This window comes from Mustela putorius, unplaced genomic scaffold, assembly GCF_011764305.1.
Source record: "Mustela putorius furo isolate JIRA1106 unplaced genomic scaffold, ASM1176430v1.1 tig00001118_pilon_pilon_pilon, whole genome shotgun sequence".
In the NCBI taxonomy this organism is placed as follows: Eukaryota; Metazoa; Chordata; class Mammalia; order Carnivora; family Mustelidae; genus Mustela; species Mustela putorius.
The window spans coordinates 202008-218554 of record NW_025421577.1 but is presented as its reverse complement, the minus strand read 5'-3'; the positions used below and the strand labels follow the sequence as shown (position 1 = coordinate 218554).

Genomic DNA, 16547 nt, shown 5'->3' with positions numbered 1-16547 from the left:
AGTTGTTAAGTGGTGTTTGCACAGTGTGGCAAGGGGAATGTCTTAACTTCTGCATCAGCGCTGGGGCTCCCGGGCTCCCGACCCTTCTGACCGGGGACTGTAACAGCCAAAGGCTGTGCCAGAGATCACTAGCTTGGAAGATTCCGGGAGGCTGGTGACAATGACCTTTACTATACTGAGCCCTGGACTTTCCCATTTAGGAAAGGAAAGAATTTGGGGAAAGGGAGTATCTTCGGTGATCCAAAAGTTGAGGACCAGCATCTGGAGGGAAGTACAAATAAGATGACAAGAACCATAAAAATCCTGCTCCTACTCTTTGACCTACTCACATAATTTCTGGGAATCCAGCCCAAGGAGATAATCTAGAATATGACAGACTTTAATTACAGTCCATTTTATTTTAAAACAAATGCCAAAGCTAAGGGACAGTGGAATAAATTATTGTGCACCTTGATGGAATTTTATTGAAGTACCTATGAAGACTATGCAGGGACCCAGAAAATGCATGTGCTGTAATGGCAAATGAAAAACGCAAGATGTACAGAATGTGTGTCCTTGACATTAGGACTGTGTGAAAACTCTGTTACTATTACTATGGAAGGAAATGCACAACAATAGTAATAGCTATTGTCTTAACTCTTAGGATTGTTTTTGTTTCCCACACTTTGTCCAGGGGTGTTTTATCTCTGTGGTAACCAAGACAATGTGTTACACGGATAAGCAGGTTGCCACCTGACTTTGAAGGTCACCTGGATCTCCTGTGGCTTCTAATGACCCTCACACCAGCTCCCTTTGGATACAGCTGTCTCTGGAACTGGGCCCAAGGCTCCTTTGCCCCTTCAGACACTATTTCACGGTAGGGTGTCTCCTCCCTGAAGTTGCCTTCTGACAGACAAACTCCAACACCCAGCCCCAGGTCCCAGCTGTAACCCTCCCCCTATCACCTGGCTGCTGAGATCCCAGCCTGTTTCACTCACAACTGAGTCCTTGAGAGGGACACGGAGGTGCTCCTGTTTGGTTTTTAGCCCAAAGCTCTCCCTTCTCACACTCCCTCCCCTTGGTCACCTCCTCCACTCCCAAAACCCCCACTGTGCACTCCCACAAGAATGGAAGGCCCCTTCTTTTTACATCTGTGGGGCGTGCAGAGCCCTTGACATACAGCAAATGCATAAGCAATGTTTTTTGAATGAGTGAGTGACTGCATGAGTAAATAAATGAGTGCAGAGCCCTGCCTGTTCTTCTGGGATCCACCATGACCATGGGAAGCCCCTCTTGATGTCCAGATGACATCTCCAACTCAAGGGACCTAAAACTGTCCTTAGAAATGTCTCCCGCTAAGCATCAAAAGCACTCCAACTCCCCTAAGACACTTAGAGCTTCCTAGGTGTCCTCGGAGACTTGATCACTGTATCCAACCAGTTACCATGTCACAGCATCCACTGGAAGCTCTCTGTGCTACAGTTCCTGTCTTCCTTCCCAGAACTTCCTTAAAGATAACCTGTACTCCAAACATGCGGGACCCCTCCATTCCCCAAACTTCATCCGGTCTGCAAAGCCTACCTCAGATTCATTAAAAGAAAGACTAATACCAGCTCAGGGCAGAAAAACTGGAAATTATAGACAATCACAGATTTTCTATCAACTATTGAACATTTAAAGTTTTCCCAGGTTCTCACGACTAAGAGGAACACTTTGATGCAGACCCTCGCATATATATTTTTGGCCACATCTCTACTCATCACACTAGTAATGGGATTATTGGACCCAAAATTTGTAAAAGCTTTCTAAGACTATCAACACATGTGCCCAAAACTGCTTTCCAGAAATAAAGGTGATACTAATTTATACTCCAACCAGGGAACAGCGATGCTGCTTATCTCACTTGACCTATGTCAGCACTGAGGGAACAGTATTTGTCGGTTTCACAGGTGGGAAATCGGGCCTCCTAATTCTTCTACTTCCATGTCTTTCCTGGTGTTTTCTCTCTGATTGGTTTTCTCTCTCCTCTCTCTCTCTCCCAGGACTTCCTCTGTGGAACTTACTCCGTCCTATAAAACCCACCTTGCATGAAATCTCCCCGGCTCCAGCCCGGAACGCTGCCTCCTTCAGAATACCATCATTTTATCTGTGTCTCCTAACTGTGCCTTGTGGTGAGATATTCTGCGCAGTTTTCTTTTTCTTTGTGACACCTTAAATGCCTTGAGAACAGATCCGGATCCTTCTGCAGTGTGCTCTACCTCTTAGAGTTTAAAAATGATGCCTTACATCTCTATGTAACATAGCTGTTCTCAAGCCACATTAATAGTGATGCATTAAGGGGGCACTGAGTGGCTCAGGGGGCTAAAGCCTCTGCCTTCAGCTCTGGTCATGATCCTAGGGTCCTAGGATTGAGGCCCGAAGCAGGTTCTTTGCTCAGCAGGAAGCCTGCTTCCCCCTTGCTACCTGCCTCTCTGCTTACTTGTGATCTCTGTCTGTCCAATAACTAAATAAAATATTTAAAAAAATATGATGCATTAAGAAGTAAGGCTTTGGGCTGCCTGGGTGGCTCAGTCCATTAAGCGCCGGCCTTTGGCTCAGATCCTGATCTCAGGGTCCCCGAATGGAGACAGGCTCCCTGCTCATCGGGGAGTCTGCTTCTCTCTCTACCCCTCCCCCCTGCCTGTGTTCTCTCTTTCTCCTCGGCTCAGGTCATGATCTCAGGGTCCAGGGATCAAGCTCTGCATCAAGCCAGGCTTCCTGTCCAGTGGGGAGTCTGCTTCTCCCTCTCTCCCTCCCACTCTTTCTCAAAAATGAATGAATAGTATCTTTTTTAAAAAGACCAGAAAACAACAGTCATTCATATCCATGTAAAGCATATATTGTATTACATATTCACAGACATAGAAAAAGCTTGGAAGCATGTATAACAAAAATGTTACCGATGGGTAACATTCCTAATTTTTTATGATGATTGTGTTTCTTTGGATACTTCAAAAATATTTTTAAATGTCACGGAAAAAGAAAGGAGGATTTAAATCTTGAAGTCCAGAATTAAATGTATTGGTGCCCAAAGGCGATCTCCGGTACCACCTTTGTAAGATTCAGTGTTGGCAAGGCTTTCTCCTTTGGTATCAAGAAGAATAAAAACAATATAATAATAAATAATATAAAGAAAAAAGACATCATTAGTAAGGTTTCTGTGAAGCTCCTTTAAGTCCTCTGGTGTAAAAGAAGCTTGTCTTTGAACAATTACACTGACCATTTATTAGTTTGTCTGAAAATAAAGGATGTGCCAAAAATCTATCAGTGTTTTCCTTTAGTATTTTCCGTGACACAAACCACAAACCGTTTATTGAACTGCAATCTCCACGAACTGCCAACACTAGTGAATTTAAATCTGCCTTTTAGAATCATAAACTATAATTAGCTCTCTGGCGGACTTAAGTGGAGAAACATGTTTTGTTTTGTTTTTATCAAATATATTTTGTCCTTCCCTGCTTTAAACACCTATCATGTAATCGTGCACATAAAAGGCTAGGCTAGGTGATGCCTTGGGGAAGAAACAATTGTAGGGAGAGAGACAGACAGAGGACCAAAGAAGCTTTCATCAGAAATGGGGAAAAATGGGATTATTATTTGAAGTCTCTCAAAAAGCAAGCATAGGATTGCTGTACCGCTGAAGCTCAGAAATTGTTTGCCAAACGAATGAAGAAGAGCTAGCTTTCTTCTCAGGAGACAAGGGACACTTGCTATTTTTAAGGAAGCTCTACACCAGATGCGGGGCTTGAACTCACGACCCTGGGATCAAGAGTCACTGTCTCCCCACTCAGCCAGCCAGGTGCTCCCAGTTGACTTGTTATTATTGTGTGATGAGTCTTAGGACCTGAAGAGAGAAAGTTAAAAGGAAAGGGAATGTTGTTGATGTCTCCTGGTGATAAACAGATATGGATGGAAACCAATTCAGCTTTGGTCTTAAAACACAAGAGAATGGATTGATTCCAGATTTGAGGGAGGAGAGGAGAGGGCTCTTTCAGAAAGGAAGTTACTGATGTATAAGAAGTCACTCAGATTCTCTAATGAGAGTCCTCACTTGCCATATTTTGGCGCCTGACTTGTGTGTCTTCTGCTGAGGCAAAGCCAGAATGGAACACAACATTAATGTACGATGATTCCCTATTCTAGAGGCCAAAGCCCTAGGAGATTAGGTCTCTGTGAGTCTAGTCTGAGTACCGGCTTATACTTGGGGAGAATTTGTCAGGGGAGGAAGTGCTCAGTGTCTCTGCATCACACCACCTGTCATTTATGGAAGGACTACCATGTGACCACCCCGGCATGGAACACTTGATCCTATCTCATTCTGACCTGTGTCACTGGGGCTCATCAAATCTCAGTGCTCCAGCCTCCTAGAGCTTGACTTCTCCAGGCACTAACCTTCCAAAGACTTCAGATTCCTCATCCCTAAAATGAAAATGGTAATCTCTATATCTCATGAATTTGATGTGATATAGGATGTGAAAGCATTTTCATCAGATCTTATGTAAAGAGAATAGGTTTTTTTTTTTTTTTTAATAAGGACACTGAGAAGAAAAGAGTCCCTTTGTAGTCTGGCCTCTGCTGATACCTCCCAGCTCACTTCCTCCTCCATTGCTCTTCCCTGCCTGCGCTTGTCCCTAGATCTCTAAGCTCAGGCTTGCCTCAGGACCTTTGCACCAGCTAGCTTTTCTTCTTGGAGTTCTCCTTCCTCATATCTTCACAGCTGGCTTTTTTGCATTGTTCAGGTGTCCGAGTACCTCTTCAGCTAAAGGAGCATCCTCCCCAGGCAAAAATCCCATTACCCTTGTTTATTTCCTCAAGGCACATCAACCACCATACGTAATGCCTTATTTGTGTTTATCGTCTGTCACTCCCAACTAGTTTATAACCTCCAAGAGGAAAGAGATTTTCATATCTAATGTCGCCATTTCATTCCAACCACAGAGTAGGCGCTCAGTAATTTTTGTTGAGTCAATCAAATGCATGAAGAATCTGTTATAGAGAAATAGTCCAATCAGAAACCTCTGGGCAGCCTGAAAGCTATCTGGAAAATTTCAGATCAACCAAAACTTTTTTTTTTTTTTTTTTTTAAAGTGCTGAGCATATAGAAAGCAGAAGAATGATGCGTGGTCGCTATGCAGAAGGAGTAGCCTGTGTACCAGAGATTAGGAACAGCTGTAGAGGCAGGCCAAAGGACCGTCAGTACCAGCTAGCACGACGCACGTGTGCAACTTGGACAGGTAACTGAGCTTTCTGAGGCCATATCCTTACTCTTTGAACAGGGACAGTGAGGTCTGTCTCACAAGGTTGTTGCAAGGATTGTGTGAGATCGATTAAAGCCTTATCCCACGGCAGGCATGGTGGGCAGGCAACAAAGGGTTCATAGCTGTGGGTAAGGAAGCACAACCAACAGCCTTTTTTAAAGCCATAGTTCTCAACCTTGGCCACAAGATGGAACTCCTCCTCCCAGCAGAATGCCCGCCCACACTCCCAGCTGTCTGGCCCCACCCACCGAAATCCTTATTTAATTGGTCTGGGGTGCAGCAGGGACCTGGGAATTTTTAAAGGCCCCCCATGGGAATTCTAAATGCAGCCAGGGTTGAAAACCATTGCCTTCAAGACATCCGCAGAGTAAGTTCTTAGTCAGAAGGGCCTGCCACAATTACATTTTGGAATCAGAGCTACTTTTCTTTGAGAGAGGGCGAGTCTGCTCCGTGATTAAGTCTTTGAAGAGATAACATGCCCCCACACTCAACGGTGATGAGTGGATTTTCCTGTGGGGTGCTTTCTGTCCTCTCCCCCTACTCTTCCTCCTCTTTCAGACACACATTTACACAGACTTTAAAGAAGCCGTAAGGATTCCGGAATGTTTGCCGACAAGGTGTGGCAATGACATTTAAAACGACAGTGAGAAGTTCTCGTCCAATGGTGCAGTGTCTAAGTCTGGTACGGGGCTGACGGTCTGCAAATACTGGTCAATTGGGGCACCTGGGTGGCTCAGTTGGTTAAGCCACTGCCTTTGGCTCGGGTCATGATCCCAGGGTCTCGGGATCGAGTCCCGCATCAGGCTCCTTGCTCAGTGGGGAGCCTGCTTCTCCCTCTGCCTCTGCCTGCCTCTCTGCCTGCTTGTGCTCTCTCTCTCTCTGGTAAATAAATAAAATCTTAAAAAAAAATTTGTTAAAAAAAAGTACTGGTCAATTAACAGTTAATTGTGAATTGGAACAAGACTCAGGATTCACAAAGGTCATGATTACTTGAGCCTAGAGATTGGCTCCAGTCAGGATGCTGGCAATGGATCACAGATTGACTTAATGTGTCTCCCTGCAGGGAGGATGCCGTTTTATCTTGTACACTCTGCCTTTTGGAGAACTATTACCACACGGGTGTTTCCCTCCGGTGTGCTCAGGACCACTGTGAGCTCTTAGATCATTTATAATAACGTTCGGCAGGGTAACGAGGGCTTGAGTTAATTCAAACAATTAAGCAGTAAACATTTTTTATTGGCAACTTTGCAAACAGCACAATATTGTGGTCCTGAAGTAAAATAAGTCCATCCCAGGTGTTTATAAATTATCAGATTTGGAGCTTGCAGAATACCAACAAAATGTCAGCGTGGTGTCAAACACTTCTGCAGTTATGCATATAAACTCGGGCCTTTTTTCTGTGTGTGTGTGTGTGTGTGTGTGTGTGTGGTTTCCAGTGTGGTTGGAAATAAATACATTTAAAATGTCAGTTTATGGCTTTGATATATCACTAGGGCGCACACGCACCACATTTTTCATTGGAGGTAGTTTATGTGCTCTGAGCTGGAAAATGATGAAGAACTATTTTTATCTCCCAAGAAACTAACCCAAGGGCTTTTGGTGGGCGTTTGATCTTTTAACCAGAGGGAAAAAAACAATACAATTTCATTCTCATTCTCTCTCTCTCTCTCTCCCTGAAACACCCTTTTAAGGAGACATCAAGTTGGCAGCAGCACTAGGGAGTCTAACTGACAAGACTGGAAGGATCTGGGCTCGGAGATCAAGCCGTGCCTCGATTTTGTCATCAAACAAAGCCGGAGTGTAGAAGGCACTTGAAGAAAAAAAACTCAGCACAGAATGCCATGTTTGGATTGCCATTCGGGTTCTGAAATGAGGGGAAAACGTAGGAACAAAGCGTCCTGTAATGGACCCAACTTGAAAAAAAGTAACAGTCGTATTTGACCTTCATTTCTGTGGGGAAATTAGGTTTAGTTTGGGCAAGTGCTGAATTATGCAAGGTCGTCAGAAAGTTATCCTTGAGAAACTGGCCAGGTGTCGAGAGCAGGTGGGTTGATGTATTAGTCCAGGACACCGCAATGAGGGGCTCTGCCTCCCGTGGGCATTTGCTTCCCAAGGCACCAGCCCTGGGAAGGAGGCTGTGCTTTTCTAGTGCTGGGTCACTCTGGTTTGTATTCTTTTTCTTTCCTTGTTTATAAACCGTCAGCTGTCATTTCTCACGTCTGTCTAATCCCTCCCTCTGAGGCAGTGCCTTCTATTCTCCCCACATTGCTTATTTTAACCAGCTATAAGCAGGATCACAGATCACTGAGGTTTTCAAAGACAAGAATAAAATATGATCCAGGCTCTGAGTTCAGGCCCAAGGGCCTGATCTAGGGAAAGCAGCGAGCTTCTTGTGGACAGTATTACAGCGGTTTGGAGACTGACTTTGGGGGTGGGGGTTGAGGGGGGAATGAGCAGGCTTTGGCTTTGTTCCAGGTTAAGACTGTATCTGAGATAGTCGACCCCGACCCCTCTGTATGACACTTCAGCATTCGATGTGTGGACTACCCGGGCAACGCTTCTGACTAGTAGAGAGGCAGCCTGGTGTGGTGTTTGGGACTGAGCTCCCACATAGGACTCCTGGGACCCAGCACCAGCCAGGTGACCCAGCACCAGCCACATGACCCAGCATCACTTCTGTAACCTCCACCTGGTGAGGAAGACAACTTTGGAGCTGTCATGGGCAGTTTTTTTAAGCAGCTCTTTAAAGTGCTTAGAACAGGGCCTGGTATACAGTAAGTGCTAAATTCGTGTTTGTAACTAAAATGATAAAGTAAAGCTTACTTAAGGAGCTACTCTCACTCAAAGACCAAAATATACGGATCAGCTTTTGCCAGTTTATCCAAGAGCAAAGCCACTAAGTCTGTGTCTCTCATCCTTCTGTTTATGAAAAAACAAAAACAAAAACAAAAAAACCCAAAAATCCAACCAAACACCTGTACACTCACTCTTGTGTGCAAAGCAGCAAGCTGGGTGTGAAATGTTTTGACTTCAAGGCATCATGTGCTCTCAATCAATTTACCTGTGGTCACTGTGAAAAGTTTATTCTCTGCAAAAGTCTCCCATTTCATTTGGACACGGATAAAATTTTTTAAGAGACAACTGAAATTTGTTTAAAGTTAATCCATTAGTCACAACAACCTTGAATTATAAAGGTTTATAGATATTCCTAAATAGCATACTTTATCCATTTTCATTTTAGCTCACATCTCATGTTAGTGTAGAGGGTGTTAGTCTTTTAAAAGTTTAAATACAGTTTTTTTTTTAGTTAGAAAAGAAATATGTGCTAATTGTGGAAAATCTGAAAATTCAGATGAGCATCAGGGAAAAAGAATTCATGTTCTTACCACCGAGGTCACTCAGTAGCCTTTTGTGGATTTCCTTGGTTACTTTACATGTTGTGTTTACATCTGATCATTGGTTATATACCCTTTGTATATACAAGTTAAAGTTTGGGGGGAGAGATTTTTTTCTGATATCTACTAATGTTAGAAATTTTAAAAATATAGGAGAGTGGAAAGAAAACAAAAACTGACTGCTTGGATGCAAACATGCTTTTTTTTCCTCACATCACCCAATTAGTGCTTCTAATCGAAGCTCGTCTGCTGCAGCATTTGTGGAAAGGGAATAATTACTGGCCAGAGGTCCTAGCCTCTGGTAGCGGTGGATAGGAACTTTCCAGGGAAGGCAAGTTCCAGTGGGGTATCCAGATGGGACACCGACCTTGGCCCTGTCACGTGAAACCTGGTGGGAAGGCACCACGGCAAATTCAGCTAGCTCACTTTCCCCTCTGACTTCTCTAATCACAGCAGGGTAGTGGCTGGACTAAAACCAGGATCCCAACTTCTGCCTCCCAGAGCTGTACTTTTGCTCTGGAACCCACATAGTAGGTCCTTAATAAATAAAAATCTACTGAATGAAAAAAAAATTACTTAGAATCTCACTACCCAGAGATAACTGTTGCTAACATCATGTTTCTTTCATTTTTTTAAAGTGAAGCCCAATGTGAAGCTTGAACTCATGACCCTGAGATTGAGACCTGAGCTGAGATTAAGAGTGGAATGTGACTTCCTGTCTTGCTAAATTAGCAAGACAGGAAACAACATGCGTCAGAGACGATGTGGAGAAAGGGGAATCCTCTTACACTGTTGGTGGGAATGCAAGTTGGTGCAGCCTCTTTGGAGAACAGTGTGGAGATTCCTCAAGAAATTAAAAATAGAACTTCCCTATGACCCTGCAATTGCACTACTGGGTATTTACCCCAAAGATACAGATGTAGTGAAAAGAAGGGCCATCTGTACCCCAATGTTTATAGCAGCAATGGCCACGGTCGCCAAACTGTGGAAAGAACCAGGATGCCCCCCTTCAACTGATGAATGGATAAGGAAGATTTGGTCCATATACACTATGGAGTATTATGCCTCCATCAGAAAAGACGAATACCCAACTTTTGTAGCAACATGGACAGGACTGGAAGAGATTATGCTGAGTGAAATAAGTCAAGCAGAGAGAGTCAATTATCATATGGTTTCACTTATTTGTGGAGCATAACAAATAGTATGGTGGACATGGGGAGTTAGAGAGAAGGGAGTTGGGGGAAATTGGAAGGGGAGGTGAACCATGAGAGACTATGGACTCTGAAAAACAATCTGAGGGGTTTGAAGGGGTGGGGGTGGGAGGTTGGGGTACTAGGTGGTGGGTACTATAGAGGGCACAGATTGCATGGAGCACTGGGTGTGGTGCAAAAATAATGAATACTGTTATGCTGAAAATAAATAAAAAATAAATTAAAAAAAAAAAAAGAGTGGAATGTGAACCGACTGAGCCACCCAGGTGCTGCTCACATCATGTTTCTAAGAGGATAAAGAAAGCTGTGTTGTACACCCCATGTTCTGATTTTCAGTAGAGTTACACGGGCACAGTCTAGGTAGGATCAGGGAGAGATTATCTTGACGGTGTTAGGGTCCACCACCCTCCCCCTAAAAAAGAAAGATACATAATCCTGATGACTCAGATCCTTTGATATGTGTTTTAAAAAGTACAGAAAACATTAGGGAGGTTTTTATGTTTTTTAGTTATTCTTTTTGGTAGCTTATTTTAATGCTCACTCCAGATTTTCTCCATGATGAATTAATTAGAAATCTGAAGATTGCCAAAGTTTCCAGCTTACAGTAACACGTGGGGAAGGAGACAGATCTTAGTGTTTCCCTGGTTAAATACACCATCAGGAGACCAGGGACGAGCATACGGCTGATGTGGGAGGGGGTCTTTGGCTGACTGAGCACCCCTCCACCGAGAGGGCAATGGCTTGGCCCTTCCCACATGGACTGCTTGGCCCCAGCCCCGTGGCTTTCTTCTACCTGGCAGTTTTCCATCAGCGCCAAGACTCCCAAGACTCTGAGAGAGGAGGCTCTTCTCTGTTCTGTTTCCTGCTCCTAAACTTTTCCTATTGAGAACCCAGCTGAGCCCCTCATGGAGGGGCAGTTTGGAGAAAGTACTCTTTGAAGGCTTTTGTGAAATCTGGTTAACATTTCCTTCCAGTTCCCCTTGGCCTGTGGTTGGAAAGTTCCATTAACCTGTAATACAGACTTTCAAAGTTAATGATAAACATATTTGCAAATTATCTTTAATTCCGATATGCCAATTATCAGAGAAGCCTAGGCATCTACAGAGTCAATCCTTTACCTGAAAGGGGATCTCCAGTACTGTCTGGAAAGCTGTTTTCTTCTCCCTGTCAACCAGAAAGCAACCTACATTAGAATCATACTCAGATGCGAATGGAGATAGTATCAATTTTCCAATGTAGTTAAGTTTCCACCAGAACCTGGTAGGGTGGGTGGTGATGGAGCTCAACAACAGTATTGTAAGGGGTAGGGAATAGAATAGAAGCTCCTGGAAGGCAGGAGCTTTGGTCTGTTTGCTCCCTGTGCTGGGTCCTCTGTGCCCAGGATAGTGTTGGCATGCAGCAGACCCCAGTGGATGAAACAATGCGCTATCGTTTTACTTTTACTTCACATGAGGGATGATTTTTATTTTATTCCCCATTTACTCTTTGTTTGGGCTTGCTGTCAGTCTAGGTGGTAATTCGTTTCTGTATCTATAAAATTTTTTAAAAACATATTTTGATCTCTTTGAACAGTGTCCATATCTCTAGAGATGACCGCGTTTCTGCTCTTCTCCTGGGGCTTCTGTTTTTAGAAGCAAGGCTGTGCTATGGGATAGTCTCCATGGAGGGATTTACTCTGACCTTGCTGGAGGCTCTGTGTGTGTGTGTTTTCAATGAAGTCAGCAGAGACCATCCTCAAGACATGTTTGTTTATGTTAACACCACCTTCAGACAGTGAAAGCCTCTCTCAGTAGCCTATAGGACCCCTTTATTTGGGTTCCAGAAGCAGCACCAGGCATGGATTCCAAAGCCCTGGGTTTTCGTCCAGCTGCCCTGGTCATCTGAAGGACCTCACGTACCAGCTCGGCTTTCTGGATCATCATTTGTAGGTCAAGGTGGCCACAGACTGGCTCATCACTAAGGTGCTCTGCCTTCTCAGTTTTGCCCTGAAGGTCGCACTAACTCCCTGGGGTCGAGCCTTTTGAATGGTGTTTTCCCTTCATTGTCTTAGAAGCCTTCCCCCTCCCTCCCCCCTCCCTCCAAGCTCATAAATCCCCTTGTCTCAGCACTGTAGATACATTTGTCTAATTAGGAGCCTCATTTTTTTTTTCACACAAGAAGCATTCCGATGTTTAACCAGCCAGATCCCCACCCCCTCTTCCCCCCAGCAACGAATCTAAGTATTTCTTGTTTCTGTTTGAGTCTTGCTCCTCACCATTGTCCTAACTGGAATGAAAAGCAACCCACTCGCTCTGTGCATACAGGGAGTCAGGGTTATAAGAAGTTTTTGAAAGAACGAAAATCTTTTTTTTTTTTTTTAAACTTTTACAAGGCTAACCCCAGAAGCTCCCCAAGGGGAGGGCCACTGTTGGACGGGTCGTGCAGAGACCTGCCTTCCCACATCTGTGCAACGGCGGCAGGACTGGGCAGGCGTGCTTCTGTCAGCAAAGTCACGGTGCTGCTCACCGAATTGGAAACGCACACGGAGCAAACAGAAACAGCCCCTTCAGCTGGTGTTGACAGACACAAATATGGAAACTTGACAGGCTCCGTGGGACAATGGAGGTCCCCACTCCCCCACGAGCTTTCCTTTCACACGAGACTATGTTACATGGCATAGGTGACCTCTCATCTCATGACCCGGAGAACATTTTTACCAAAGACCATGTCTGGCCAGAATCATCCCCGTGACAGACAAGGGACATGACGTGACTCGGGATGACTTGTGAAGGTCGGTGGAGACAGAATAATAGAATAACATCTAGGATCTCTATTCTTGCTCTGATTATTATACTACTTCTTAGGTTAAGTTTTCTAAGAGTGAAGTCAGAAGAGACTTCTTTTTGCATTTAAAAAAAAAAATGCCCCTCTTGAAACCACACTCATGGCTTTACTCCATGCCTCTTGCTGGAGCACCCAGTATGTACCAGTTCCCTGTGTCGGAACCTATATACAGAGATTAAGAACTCTGAACCCTTGACCTCAAGGCCTGCCCTCATATGCTGGGGAAGCAGAGACACACACACAATTAACTAGAATACAAGGCAGATGGTGTGGAGTTCCAATATGGAGGTGTAGACACAGAGAGGAGACGTTTCCTCTGACAGAGAAAAACCACAGGGGGTTTCTTGGAACCAGAGATGTATGAGATGAGCTTTTCTGAGGATCTGGCAGTGGGCACTTGGAGGCAAGGGCACTGAGCCAAAGGCTCAGGTGAGCCGACAAGAAGTGGCAGTATGGCGCCTGTAGGGCACTTCGTCCAAAGCAAAGGCCATGAGAGGTGATAGACGGAGATGCTGAGGCCAGACTGAGGTCTGGAAGGCTGTCTAAGGAGCTGGGCTGCAGCTCACAGACAACAGGGTGGGGTTGGAGGGTCACTCAGGAGCTCTCTCCAGAAGCAGAGCAGGAAGTGCCACCTGGCTGTGTGTGCAGCACAGGAACATGGCAGTTAGGGACAGGCCAGGTGACATGCACAGGCCAGGTGACTGTGTGGTGTGGGGGTGGGGGAAAGCAAGATGGCCTTGGACATGATGATTAATGAGACCCCAAACCACTCATCTGAATAAAGCTGGAGCCACTGTAGAGATATAGTCACAAGGTGAAAGAAGATGAAATCAGGAGAGTTTGGAAGAGTGATGGATAAGACCATCAGATGTCCGTGGGTGCTGAAAACATGGTGCTGGTCCTTGAGGGAGATCAGGGCCAGAGAAGAAAATATGGATGTTGATAGGATTATGGAAGAATAGAGAGATGGCTGGAGAGCAAGATGTGGAATCACAGCATTGAGGAGCACAGTGACACCTATGTTTTGGGGGCAGGGAGGGCACGAGGGGCAAAGCAGAGAAGGGAGGTCAGAGAGGAGGGAGAAAAGCAAGAGGTGACAATATCAAGCCAGGGGAAGTTCAGGAGCTCTGTGGGTCCTGCCAGACAAGATTTGGTGAGGAGATGGGTAGTGACATCTGAAGGCAGTTCCAGCCAAGAGATGGATACGAAAGCCAGCTCCTATCAGGTGGGTGACGAGGACAGAGGTTGTCAGCCTACAGCGCTACCCTCCCCCCACCCTTCTATCTGCTTAACCTACTCTTATCATTGAGGTCCCGGGTCGGACATCACTTCCTCTTGAAAAGCCTTCTGCAGACTTCCAGGGTGGGTCATGTGCACCCACGGGATGCTTGCTACACTGGCTGTGGGGGGTTCAAGTGTCTCTCTTCTGCACTAGACTCTAGACTGCCAGGCAAGGGCCCTGTCCAGACTGTTCTGTGATGAGCACACTCGAAACAGATAACACATAATATCTGTGTAAAGGACAGCGAGTGGGAGGGAGGAAGGAAAGAAGACACAAATACGGTGTGGAGTCTGTGGTCTCTAGAGCAGGGGAGGAGCTGCCATCCTCCATGATGCTCTCCCCATGCCTCGCTCATGCCCTCTGATGCTACTCATTGGCCTCACCTTCTCAGTCACTGGTTCTGTGGTTTTCACCCCTGCTCCACTGTTCTGGCCTTACCTGGATTCCTGTCCATTCGGTCACGGTCCAGTGTCTTAGCCATGTGTTTATAAACACCCTAGACTTGTCTGTCAGCTGTGGGCCCCTGGCCACTCCTTAGCCCTGCCCTCCCTTCTAAACTGCTAAACATGCCCTCCCTTCTAAACTGTTCTAAACTGCTGACTATTGCTTGGAGAAAAAGAAGTGATAAACTCCCACATTCATAAGCTCTCAGCAGGGTCTCAACTGCTCCTTGGTCATGCTTGGTTTTTCTTCCACTGTCTTCCTTAAGGCCCTCTCAGGTGTTGATCCAAACCTCTTCCACCCAGCTGAAGGCCTCATACCCATTAGTGTCTCTTACCCCGAGAAGGGGCTGGGCCAGTGTATTTGTCCCCACTCTTCTCCTTTTCTCCTATCTCTGAAGAGATGGTATCTTTTCATCTTCAAGGGCCAACCTTTATTTTTGAACTATGGTCCTGTGCATATGTTTTTAATGGCATGTACTAGGAAGGGTGGGACATATCTTATCACTGCCTAGCACTGAACTTTGGTGCTGTGTTCAGAAGTGTTAGTTCAATATAACTCAACCCAGAATCATTGCAAGGGGGCCTCTTGCTACAGCACAGGACTTGCCTCCAGGATCAGACCAACCTTGAGGAGCGGTCTGAGGTGGGCCAGGAAGAAGAGGATCACCTCATGGACAAGGCCCAGGATACAGAGGATGTGGCAAGTTCTGTGATGGTTCCGAAAGCAGCTGATGTGAGGGATTTCCAAAAGGAGACTGTGGGCTCAACCTGGATATCAGAGGGACATGACATACCAGTAGGAAACATGGACAGATGATCCCTGGTGGCAGACAGGGCCAGTATCAGCCCTTAGGAGATGTGCTGGTGATGGGAAACTAATGTAAGCCCAGTTCTAGGGAATGGGAGTCCAAGGGACCGGGGGAGCTGTGTCTTTAGCATGGAGGCCCAGCTGGTGGCATCCTTGGGACCTAGGACTGGGGCCTGAAAGAATGAATGGTGCTGAGTTGCACAAGCTGGACATCTTGCTGCTCCCATTAAAACTGATCCAGGAACATGGAGGACAGTCATGGGTCACAGTGGCACCAGACTTAGCTGTGAGCAAGCCAGGACAGCGGGGGAAATGAGCCAAGGGCTCCTATCACATACGAGTCTCCCCTGTTCTAAGCCAACCTCTGAAACCAGTCCTCTCCTTCTACCGCTTTCTTCTTCCTTAATTCTTTCCAGACTTCTCAAAGACTTACTGCTACAGAATGGATACTATCTTCCAGGTACGTCATGCTTTGGGTTAGCTCACTGACTACTCCAAGAACTTCTCAGGAATGAAGAACTACCATTTACAAATAACAAAAAAGATTTCTGCGTAAAAGCCTTGTTTTAATTATGAATGAAGTTCAAGTATAAACCATTGGTTTTGTGGGAAAGAGCAGCTTCTGGGTATGGTTGGATCTGTGTGCCAAAAAAGAAAGGTCTAGATAAGAAAAAAGATGGAAACAACCCAAAGGACCATTGACAGCTGAATTGATTAACCAAATGTCCAATATGACCCAACCTTAAAAAGGAAGGAAATTCTGACCGAGGCTACAACATGGATGAACCTTGAGGCAATTATGGGAAGTGAAATAAGCCAGTCACAAAGGGACAATTATTGTATGAGTCCAGTTATATGGAGGTCCTTAGAGGAATCAAATTCAAAAGGCAGAAAGTAAAATAGTGATTGTCGAGGGGGCAGTGAGTGGAGAAGGGAGAATTACTATTTAATGGGTATAGAGTTTCAGTTGAGGAAGAAAGTTCTAGAGATGGATGCTGGTGATGTTTGCTCAGTGTGAATGAACTTAATGCTACAGAACCATATACTTAAAAATGGTCAAGATGGTAAATATTATGTGTATTTTGCCACAATAAATTTTTTTTCTTAATCTCCTCAGGAAATCTGAAGAGACCACAAAGTTGAACACCAATGTTTTATATATCCCAGGAGGCTAAAGAAAATCCCTCTTTTGTAAAGCCTTCTCATTGTGAATAGGGGGAAATTACCTTATACTTGGGCAAAGGTGTTATCTGCTCCAAGAATTCTCTGAGCGGAAAGTTGGCTAGGTTACACTTGTTCCGTACTTCAG

At 45.2% G+C, this 16547-nt stretch overlaps 1 protein-coding gene across 1 annotated transcript in view; it reads right to left on the bottom strand.

Annotated features, from left to right (window-relative positions):
* Positions 1-16547, bottom strand: part of EDARADD (EDAR associated death domain) — a 58798-nt gene that overhangs the window by 1625 nt on the left and 40626 nt on the right. The window contains exon 5 of the mRNA XM_045087343.1: positions 11001-11046. Coding sequence (XP_044943278.1) covers positions 11001-11046 — 46 coding nt within the window. The remainder of the gene's footprint in view (positions 1-11000; positions 11047-16547) is intronic.